The sequence below is a fragment of the Panulirus ornatus genome, chromosome 24, assembly GCF_036320965.1.
Source record: "Panulirus ornatus isolate Po-2019 chromosome 24, ASM3632096v1, whole genome shotgun sequence".
In the NCBI taxonomy this organism is placed as follows: Eukaryota; Metazoa; Arthropoda; class Malacostraca; order Decapoda; family Palinuridae; genus Panulirus; species Panulirus ornatus.
The window spans coordinates 5,157,598-5,169,203 of record NC_092247.1 but is presented as its reverse complement, the minus strand read 5'-3'; the positions used below and the strand labels follow the sequence as shown (position 1 = coordinate 5,169,203).

The 11,606-nt window shown below is 40.2% G+C and overlaps 1 protein-coding gene across 2 annotated transcripts in view; it reads right to left on the bottom strand.

Moving 5' to 3' along the window:
• Positions 1 to 395: 395 nt before the first annotated feature.
• The window catches only part of LOC139757025 (gamma-butyrobetaine dioxygenase-like), a 31,592-nt gene continuing 20,381 nt past the window's right edge, over positions 396 to 11,606 (bottom strand). The window contains exons 9-10 of one of the 2 annotated variants that reach the window (XM_071677000.1): positions 9,308 to 9,474; positions 396 to 795 (exon numbers count right to left, since the gene is read on the bottom strand). In XM_071677000.1, coding sequence (XP_071533101.1) covers positions 635 to 795; positions 9,308 to 9,474 — 328 coding nt within the window. In that variant the 3' untranslated portion in view covers positions 396 to 634. The remainder of the gene's footprint in view (positions 796 to 9,307; positions 9,475 to 11,606) is intronic. The other variant, XM_071677001.1, reaches the window with a different exon arrangement.

Here is an 11,606-nt window from a genome sequence, read left to right as displayed (position 1 = left end):
CTGCAGGACAAGCTTGCTAAAGTTTGAAATCAGACTAGGAGAGTTGATATGTCAGATTGATAAGGAGTTACCTCTGCTCAGTAAATAAAGCTAGCATTCCTCAAATATGTGGACAGTACTCCAAAGATGAATTATTCCTGTGTATAATCTGGGGGAATTTGTAAGAGTTGAAGAGGATTTCCAATTTCATGGAGACAAACCTAGTTGCAGGGAGAAAAAGCCCCGTTATTAGAGGAGGAACAAAGTTTTGCTTATGATTTTGATTAATTCAGACCAGATTCTTAAAATAGTGATCATAACTTCGTGAAGCAATCTCACAAATTCAACAAAAGGATCCTTTTGTCAAAGGTGGTTACACAAAATCTGAACAAATGTCATCATTTTCATAATACTAATTTGGATATAGAAGTTTTATTACTGTTATTTCAACACTAAATATAAATAGTGATTAATACAGCTATATAACAATTAAATAAATTACTTTTTTCCCCAAGGAATGCTGATGGCCATAGCTGTATCATGTACAAATATATTACATATACATATTTATGACCAAACCATCCTTATCAGTCCTGATCTATCTGACCACCAACAAATCTTAAAATCATGTTTGACATTGGTGACTTTTTTTACTCTAATCGTAAGTGACCCCTAGTTTGGCATCTAAGATACGTCGCATCGAGCTGACGTTTGTCCAGTCCCAGTAGCCACCCTCTAGAAGTCTCTCTCCTTGAATAGTTTTATACCCTATACGTCCGTGAAGTACCCGCATGTTGTCCACCACAAGTATTTCACCTGCAAAGAAGTCACATTTCACAGTCATAAATTCATCTATCAAGACATTATAGACATTCATGATTATAAATATCAGCTGAATTAGTTCAGGTGCATTCTTAATACACAATTTCACTGGCAAGGATACTACTCTTGAGTAGTGTGCCACTTTTGAAGCACAGCACATCAGTAGACAGGGATTTTTCTTTCTGTATGAGGAATTGTTTGCCCTGGTTTTGTTTATCTCTTAGCTTCAGTATCTGTGGGGAGAAGGAAGGAATACTACTACTTATATATCTTCATTATGTCAAATATTGTGACTAAGAGGAATGTGGACCCCTCTCTTTACACTAATGATGTAATATCGCATATAGTATAATTGAAAGTAGAGAACTTTTGATATATTACTAATAGACTGGAATACACTGTTCAAAATTCACCACTGAGGAAAGTGAGTAGAAAGATATGACCATAGTTGTTGTATGGAAACTAAGAGGGCAGAATTTTAAGGTCCCTCTGAAGATGTTTGTGATGTTCCTTAACTGACTTCTGATGAATTTATGGAAAAGTTTTGGATTTTCACATGTCTTGTTCATAATATATTTTTGTATGTGTCTTTGTTTCTTCTTTCTTATTCTCTTGTAATCATTCCATGCTACCTTATACCTTGCAAATGCTTGTCGGCTTGAGTGCTGTCTACATCTTTGCCTCTGCACATTTCAAAGCTCCTTTGCCTTTTGACATTTTTCATTAAACCATTCTTTCCTCTTTCTTACCATTCTCTCTGTATTTGAGGCTTGAGATACCCATGTCAATACTCCATTGTAAACTTCACTGAATCTCTCATCACAAAGCCCTGGTTTCTAGCTACTGAATTCCATTTCCCAATCTATGTTTCCTTAGAAATTATTGAGCTTTGTATAGTTTCAATGATTATTTTTCCTCTATATCCTGTCTCACCTCTACTCTTTTAATGTTCTTGTTTACCTTGCAATCAAACTTGAGCATTCTATGGTTATTTGTTCTAGCTGGAGCATCATATATATTCATTTATTTATCATACTTTGTCGCTGTCTCCCGCGTCAGCGTGGTAGTCCAAAGAAACAGACGAAAGAATGGCCCAACTCACCCACACACACATGTATATACACAAACGCCCACACATGCACATATACATATATACACATTTACATATTCATACATGATGTCTTCATCCATTCCTGTCACCACCCCACCACACATGAAATGGCACCACCCCTCCCCTCGCATGCATGTGAGGTAGCGCCAGGAAAGACAACAAAGGCCACATTTGTTCACATTCAGTCTCTAGCTGTCATGTGTAATGCACCTAAACCACAGCTCCCTTTCCACATCCAGGCCCCACAAAACTTTCCATGGTTTATCCAGACGCTTCACATGTGCTGATTCAATCCATTGACAGCACATTGACCCCGGTATACCACATTTTTCTGATTCACTCTATTCCTGGCACGCCTTTCACCCTCCAGTATGTTCAGGCCCTGATTGCTCAAAATCTTTTTCACTCCATCCTTCCTCCTCCAATTTGGTCTCCCACTTGTTCCCTCCATTTCTGACAAATACATCCTCTTTGTCAATCTTTCCTCACTCATTCTCTCCATGTGACCAAACCATTTCAGTACATCCTCTTCTGCTCACTCAATCACACTCTTTTTATTACCACACATCTCTCTTACCCTTTCATTACTTACTCGATCAAACCACCTAACACCACATACTGCCCTCAAACATTTAATTTCCAGCACATCCACCCTCCTCCGCACAACCCTTGCAACCATATAACATTGTTGGAACCACCAATCCTTTAAAAATACCCATTTTTGCTCTTCGAGATAACTTTCTCGCCTTCCACACATTCTTCAATGCTCCCAGAACCTTTGCCCCCTTCCCCACCCTGTGACTCACTTCTGTTTCCAGGGTTCTATCCGCTGCTAAATCCACTCCCAGATATTTAAAACACTTCACTTTCTACAGTTACAAAAATGTACATGTGTATATATGCATATGTCTGTGTATGTATATGTATGCATACATTGAAATGTATAGATATGTATATGTGCATGTGTGGTGGTTATGTATATACATGTGTATATGGGTGGGTTGGGCCATTCTTTTGTCTGTTTCTTTGTGCTACCTCACTAACGTGGGAGACAGTGACTAAGTATAATATATATATATATATATATATATATATATATATATATATATATATATATATATATTTTTGCTTTGTCGCTGTCTCCCGCATTTGCGAGGTAGCGCAAGGAAACAGACGAAAGAAATGGCCCAACCCACCCCCATACACGTATATATATATACACGTCCACACACGCAAATATACATACCCATACATCTCAATGTGCGGCAGGGGTGTGTGATGTCTCCATGGTTGTTTAATTTGTTTATGGATGGGGTTGTTAGGGAGGTAAATGCAAGAGTTTTGGAAAGAGGGGCAAGTATGAAGTCTGTTGGGGATGAGAGAGCTTGGGAAGTGAGTCAGTTGTTGTTCGCTGATGATACAGCGCTGGTGGCTGATTCATGTGAGAAACTGCAGAAGCTGGTGACTGAGTTTGGTAAAGTGTGTGGAAGAAGAAAGTTAAGAGTAAATGTGAATAAGAGCAAGGTTATTAGGTACAGTAGGGTTGAGGGTCAAGTCAATTGGGAGGTGAGTTTGAATGGAGAAAAACTGGAGGAAGTGAAGTGTTTTAGATATCTGGGAGTGGATCTGGCAGCGGATGGAACCATGGAAGCGGAAGTGGATCATAGGGTGGGGGAGGGGGCGAAAATTCTGGGGGCCTTGAAGAATGTGTGGAAGTCGAGAACATTATCTCGGAAAGCAAAAATGGGTATGTTTGAAGGAATAGTGGTTCCAACAATGTTGTATGGTTGCGAGGCGTGGGCTATGGATAGAGTTGTGCACAGGAGGATGGATGTGCTGGAAATGAGATGTTTGAGGACAATGTGTGGTGTGAGGTGGTTTGATCGAGTGAGTAACGTAAGGGTAAGAGAGATGTGTGGAAATAAAAAGAGCGTGGTTGAGAGAGCAGAAGAGGGTGTTTTGAAGTGGTTTGGGCACATGGAGAGAATGAGTGAGGAAAGATTGACCAAGAGGATATATGTGTCGGTGGTGGAGGGAACGAGGAGAAGAGGGAGACCAAATTGGAGGTGGAAAGATGGAGTGAAAAAGATTTTGTGTGATCGGGGCCTGAACATGCAGGAGGGTGAAAGGATGGCAAGGAATAGAGTGAATTGGAGCGATGTGGTATACCGGGGTTGACGTGCTGTCAGTGGATTGAATCAAGGTATGTGAAGCGTCTGGGGTAAACCATGGAAAGCTGTGTAGGTATGTATATTTGCGTGTGTGGACGTATGTATATACATGTGTATGGGGGGGGTTGGGCCATTTCTTTCGTCTGTTTCCTTGCGCTACCTCGCAAACGCGGGAGACAGCGACAAAGTATAATAAAAAAAATAAAAAATAAACATCTCAATGTACACATATATATACACACAGACACATACATATATACACATGCACACAATTCACACTGTCTGCCTTTATTCATTCCCATTGCCACCTCGCCACACATGGAATAACATCCCCCTCCCCCCTCATGTGTGCGAGGTAGCACTAGGAAAAGACAACAAAGGCCACATTCGTTCACACTCAGTCTCTAGCTGTCATGCAGTAATGCCCGAAACCACAGCTCCCTTTCCACATCCAGGCCCCACACAACTTTCCATGCTTTGCCCCAGACGCTTCACATGCCCTGATTCAATCCATTGACAGCACGTCGACCCCGGTATACCACATCGATCCAATTCACTCTATTCCTTGCCCGTCTTTCACCCTCCTGCATGTTCAGGCCCCGATCACTCAAAATCTTTTTCACTCCATCTTTCCACCTCCAATTTGGTCTCCCACTTCTCCTCGTTCCCTCCACCTGCGACACATATATCCTCTTGGTCAATCTTTCCTCACTCATTCTCTCCATGTGCCCAAACCATTTCAAAACACCCTCTTCTGCTCTCTCAACCACGCTCTTTTTATTTCCACACATCTCTCTTACCCTTACATTACTTACTCGACCAAACCACCTCACACCACATATCGTCCTCAAACATCTCATTTCCAGCACATCCATCCTCCTGCGCACAACTCTATCCATAGCCCACGCCTCGCAGTCATACAACATTGTTGGAACCACTATTCCTTCAAACATAGCCATTTTTGCTTTCCGAGATAATGTTCTCAACTTCCAAACATTCTTCGAGGCTCTCAGGATTTTCGCCCCCTCCCCCACCCTATGATCCACTTCCGCTTCCATGGTTCCATCCACTGCCAGATCCACTCCCAGATATCTAAAACACTTTACTTCGTCCAGTTTTTCTCCATTCAAACTTACCTCCCAACTGACTTGACCCTCAACCCTACTGTACCTAATAACCTTGCTCTTATTCACATTTACTCTTAACTTTCTTCTTTCACACACTTTACCAAACTCAGTCACCAGCTTCTGCAGTTTCTCATATGAATCAGCCACCAGCGCTGTATCATCAGCGAACAACAACTGACTCACTTCCCAAGCTCTCTCATCCACAACAGACTGCACTTGCCCCTCTTTCCAAAACTCTTGCATTCACCTCCCTAACAACCCCATCCATAAACAAATTAAACAACCATGGAGACATCACACACCCTGCTGCAAACCTACATTTACTGAGAACCAATCACTTTCCTCTCTTCCTACATGTACACATGCTTTACATCCTCGATAAAAACTTTTCACGCTTCTAACAACTTGCCTCCCACACCATATATTCTTAATACCTTCCACAGAGCATCTCTATCAACTCTTATCATATGTCTTCTCCAGATCCATAAATGCTACATACAAATCCATTTGCTTTTCTAAGTATTTCTCACATACAATCTTGATAGCAAACACCTGATCTACACATCCTCTACCACTTCTGAGACCACACTGCTCTTCCCCAATCTGATGCTCTGTACATGCCTTCACCCTCTCAATCAATACCCTCCCATATAATTTACCAGGAATACTCAACAAACTTATACCTCTGTAATTTGAGCACTCACTTTTATCCCCTTTGCCTTTGTACAATAGCACTATGCAAGCATTCCACCAGTCCTCAGGCACCTCACCATGAGTCATACATACATTAAATAACCTTACCAACCAGTCAACAATACAGTCACCCCCTTTTTTAATAAATTCCACTGCAATACCATCCAAACCCACTGCCTTGCCGGCTTTCATCTTCTGCAAAGCTTTTACTACCTCTTCTCTGTTTACCAAATCATTCTCCCTAACCCTCTCACTTTGCACACCACCTCAACCAAAACACCCTATATCTACCACTCTATCATCAAACACATTCAACAAACCTTCAAAATACTCTCGCCATCTCCTTCTCACATCACCGCCACTTGTTATCACCTCCCTATTAGCCCCCTTCACTGAAGTTCCCATTTGTTCCCTTGTCTTAGGCACTTTATTTACCTCCTTCCAAAACATCTTTTAATCCTCCCTGAAATTCAATGATACTCTCTCACCCCAACTCTCATGTGCCCTCTTTTTCACCTCTTGCACCTTTCTCTTGACCTTCTGCCTCTTTCTTCTATACATCTCCCAGTCATTTGCATTATTTCCTTGCAAAAATCATCCAAATGCCTCTCTCTTCTCTTTCACTAATAATCTTACTTTATCATCCCACCACTCACTACCCTTTCTAATCTGTCCACCTACCACGCTTCTCATGCCACAAGCATCTTTTGCGCAAGCCAACACTGCTTTCCTAAATACATCCCATTCCTCCCTCCCTTCCCTTACATCCTTTGTTCTCACCTTTTTCCATTCTGTACTCAGTCTCTCCTGGTACTTCCTCACACAAGTGTCCTTCCCAAGCTCACTTACTCTCACCACTCTCTTCACCCCAACATTCTCTCTTCTTTTCTGAAAACCTTTACAAATCTTCACCTTTGCCTCCACAAGATAATGATCAGACATCCCTCCAGTTGCACCTCTCAGCACATTAACATCCAATAGTCTCTCTTTCGTGCACCTATCAATTAACACATAATCCAATAATGCTCTCTGGCCATCTCTCCTACTTACATGCGTATACTTATGTATATCTCTCTTTTTAAACCAGGTATTCCCAATCACCAGTCCTTTTTCAGCACATAAATCCATGACATTATGTATGAAGATGAGATCTAACAATGAGGTATCATTCAAGAATGCTCCCCGAAATGCTGGTATAAGAAATTTTTCCTGTATACACTCTAGAAATTTTTGTTTCATTATTCCATATCACCAAGATAACTCAGATTCCCCTATTAAATAAAATCCCCTATTATCATTACTTTATCATCTCTTAGAAGCGACTGTTTCACTGCCTTATGTACCATCCTGATTGTTCCCTCACTGTAATCCTTGTATGTTTGTTCTGGATTGCTGGACTTCTTTGGAGGTTTATAAATTTGTATCAACACCACTCTGCACTTCCCCTCTACAGTTACTCTTCCAATTGTATGAATGGGCCATCTTCCATTATTTCTTGAAACTTAAGGCTGTCTTTTTTAAGAGGGCTAACTTTCCCCCTACTGTACCTTCTCTTTCCTTTCTTCCCATCAAGTGCCCCTCTATGTCTCCAACAATATCAAGTGCACTTTCCCTTACATGATTCTTGAATATTAACCCTTTAGCAATAGCCATTATTCCATCAAATCCACCAATATCTGAATACATTACTGTGTGAGGGTGTATGTGTGAATGGAGATTTTAGTTTCCCTTAACAAATCTACTTTCATCCACAATGGAAATATCATATTGTGGTGAGAAAGCCTTTGTGTACTCTAAAACAATGGAAAAACATAGTGATATGTCAGTGACATGAAAGGTTTTATACACTTCATCCACACTTAAGCATATGGGAACTGAGTTAGAGATAAGAGAAAACACAAAACAAAATCTAATACAGTATTACCTATGCATACAACTCACAAATGTGATGCAGTCCAAAATGTGATACCAAAACTAAACCAAAAAGTTGTCTTTGTTGAACCAAAATATATCTCACTGTCAACAATGTTCTACAGGAAAAAATTGTCAATTTCAATGTTGCTGTTACTCTAGAGGTTGCTAGATAACCATACTAATTCTATGAAGGTCACAGGGACCTATTCGTGGTACCCAACACACCTTATGACAATGCACTTATGTTCCAAAGTTCAAGTTGATATCTGCATTAACTGATCAGATCGTCTTGTTAAAAGCAGGTCATCTCTTGAATAATAATCTAAGCAGTCCTCACATTCAATAAACCAATGATGATATCATACTCTAACCTCAACATAGGCTTTTGTTATAGGAGGGAATGAACATATATCAACTATCAAAGAACTGATATATAGCTGTATGAAAAATTAGTGCTATTTTCTTGAAGGAGAGATAAACCTTCACCTTTCAGAGATAGTCAATGGCTTACAGATTTAAATATTAAATAGAATACTTTAATAATACATCCCCCTAAAAAAAGAGCATCATTATGAAGTTACATATTTAGATGCTCATTCATAAAAATGAAGGGCATTATACAAGATCAGTACTTTTGTCTGCCATGTATGACTCTTCTTATGATCCATGATCAACAAAGATATTATTTTAAAATCATACATGACTTTTACTATTCTTGTCTGAACGCATCACAACAGCAAAAATTCCATGTAGTCATATAGCTTACTGATAGTATTTTTGGTAATGGGGGCATCTATGTTCTTTTCCAAAGGCAGAACATTTCTGCATTTCATAAAGTTCCTAGGGAACAGCAGGACATCAAGTTTAAGTGCAGGACTGTACGAATGAAATTGGAACTTCTGGTCACTCTATATCTGCAGTACGCCTTGCTCCCACCATGTGCATGTCTAGTAAGTGTGCTTTCAGAGAACCATACTGCCCAAGCCCAGCTCATGGTCAAAATCCAAGATAAGCATTTGAGGACTCATGCTACATTATATTCTTAGCACCTTGATCATCCCCTACCAGTACCCATTATTTTATACTGTCAAAATATTCCAATCAATTGTCCTTGTTTTCATGTTGAGTAATATTAATTTTGCCTATGTTTTGCTATACTGCTGAGGCCTTCAACAATACCATCAAAACACCTAAGCTCAAGATGTATTTTTCTATACTGAACATGGTTGCAACTGAAGTAATAGGTCATATGTATGGAAGAGGCAAAAAAATAGAAATAATCCAAGCTAATGAAATATGGTGGCAATGAAAATATAGAAAAAGACTGTTTTACTATGTAAAATGTTAATCTCATGGCTACTTTTGGGAAATCTGACTTGTGATGGTTAGAATTTAGGCATGCTTAACCCTGATGAAAAGACAATATGCAATAAAAAAACTTATGTACTATATTCTACAATGTGGAGAAAGTGTTGTTTTAATGAACATACCTTCTTTCAGCTTGTAGTGAAGACAGTTTTTTGAGTCAAGAAGAAAATCATAAAGGGTCAACATTGCATCATACCATGGGATAACCTTTTCCACAGAAACATTGAAGAAAGAGTGACGGCTCATATGGTGGAAGTTGACTGTCAGGATATCATCAGTTGGGTCAAGGCTGAAGGAAGCTTTTTTTTAAAACTTGGATATACATATATTCTATTATTTATTGTATTATACTTAGTCGCTATTTCATGTGTGGTGGGTGGGAGGGAAGGAGGAAGGGGCGACTGGGATGGATGGAGGCAGCAAGTATGAATATGTACATGTGTATATATTCCTATGAGTCCACAGGGAAAATGAAACATGATAAGTTCCCAAGTGCACTTTCGTGTAATAATCACATCATCAGGGGCGACACAAGAGAAAAATATAAGTCAGTTGATATACATCGAAGAGATGAAGCTAAGACACCATTTGGTAAACATGTTTACCAAATGGCAAGGTAGCGCAAGGAAACAGACGAAAGAAATGGCCCAACCCACCCCCATACACATGTATATACATACATGTCCACACACGCAAATATACATACCCATACATCTCAATGTACACCTATATATACAAACACAGACACATACATATATACACATGCACAAATTTCACACTGTCTGCCTTTATTCATTCCCATCGCCACCTCGCCACACATGGAATAACATCCCCCTCCCCACTCATGTGTGCGAGGTAGCGCTAGGAAAAGACAACAAAGGCCCCATTCGTTCACGCTCAGTCTCTAGCTGTCATGCAATAATACCTGAAATCACAGCTCCCTTTCCACATCCAGGCACCACAGAACTTTCCATGGTTTAACCCAGACGCTTCACATGCCCTAATTCAATCCATTGACAGCACGCCGACCCCGGTATACCACATTGATCCAATTCACTCTATTCCTTGCCCGCCTTTCACCCTCCTGAATGTTCAGGCCCCGATCACTCAAAATCTTTTTCACTCCATCTTTCCACCTCCAATTTGGTCTCCCATTTCTCCTCGTTCCCTCCACCTTCGACACATATATCCTCTTGGTCAATCTTTCCTCACTCATTCTCTCCATGTGCCCAAACCATTTCAAAACACCCTCTTCTGCTCTCTCAACCATGCTCTTTTTATTTCCACACATCTCTTACCCTTACATTACTTACTCGATCAAACCACCTCACACCACATATTGTCCTCAAACATCTCATTTCCTGCACATCCACCCTCCTGCGCACAACTCTATCCATAGCCCACGCCTCGCAACCATACAACATTGTTGGAACCACTATTCCTTCAAACATAGCCATTTTTGCTTTCAGAGATAATGTTCTCGACTTCCACACATTCTTCAAGGCTCCCAGGATTTTCGCCCCCTCCCCCACCCTATGATTCACTTCCGCTTCCATGGTTCCATCCGCTGCCAGATCCACTCCCAGATATCTAAAACACTTTACTTCGTCCAGTTTTTCTCCATTCAAACTTACCTCCCAATTGACTTGACCCTCAACCCTACTGTACCTAATAACCTTGCTCTTATTCACATTTACTCTTAACTTTCTTCTTTCACACACTTTACCAAACTCAGTCACCAGCTTCTGCAGTTTCTCATATGAATCAGCCACCAGCGCTGTATCATCAGCGAACAACAACTGACTCACTTCCCAAGCTCTCTCATCTCCAACAGACTTCATACTTGCCCCTCTTTCCAAAACTCTTGCATTCACCTCCCTAACAACCCCATCCATAAACAAATTAAACAACCATGGAGACATCACACACCCCTGCCACAAACCTTCATTCACTGATAACCAATATATATATATATATATATATATGTTCTTAACGCTACCTCACTAACGCGGGAAATGGCAAATAGTTTGAAAGAAAGAATATATATTTATATTTCCTATTTTGCTTTGTCGCTGTCTCCCGCGCGTTTGCGAGGTAGCGCAAGGAAACAGACAAAAGAAATGGCCCAACCCACCCCCATACACTATTTAAATGCACTATTTACATACATACATACATTAAATGCACTATTTACATATATACATACATATACATCTCAATGTATACATAAATATACTTACAAAAACATATACATATATACACATTTCTATAAGTCCACGGGGAAATGAAACACGATAAGTTCCCAAGTGCACTTTCGTGTAACAATCACATCATCAGGGGAGATACAAGAAAGAAATATGTCATTTGATATACAACAAAGAGAAGTAGCATGGATGCCTGTTTACCAAATGGCAATGCTCT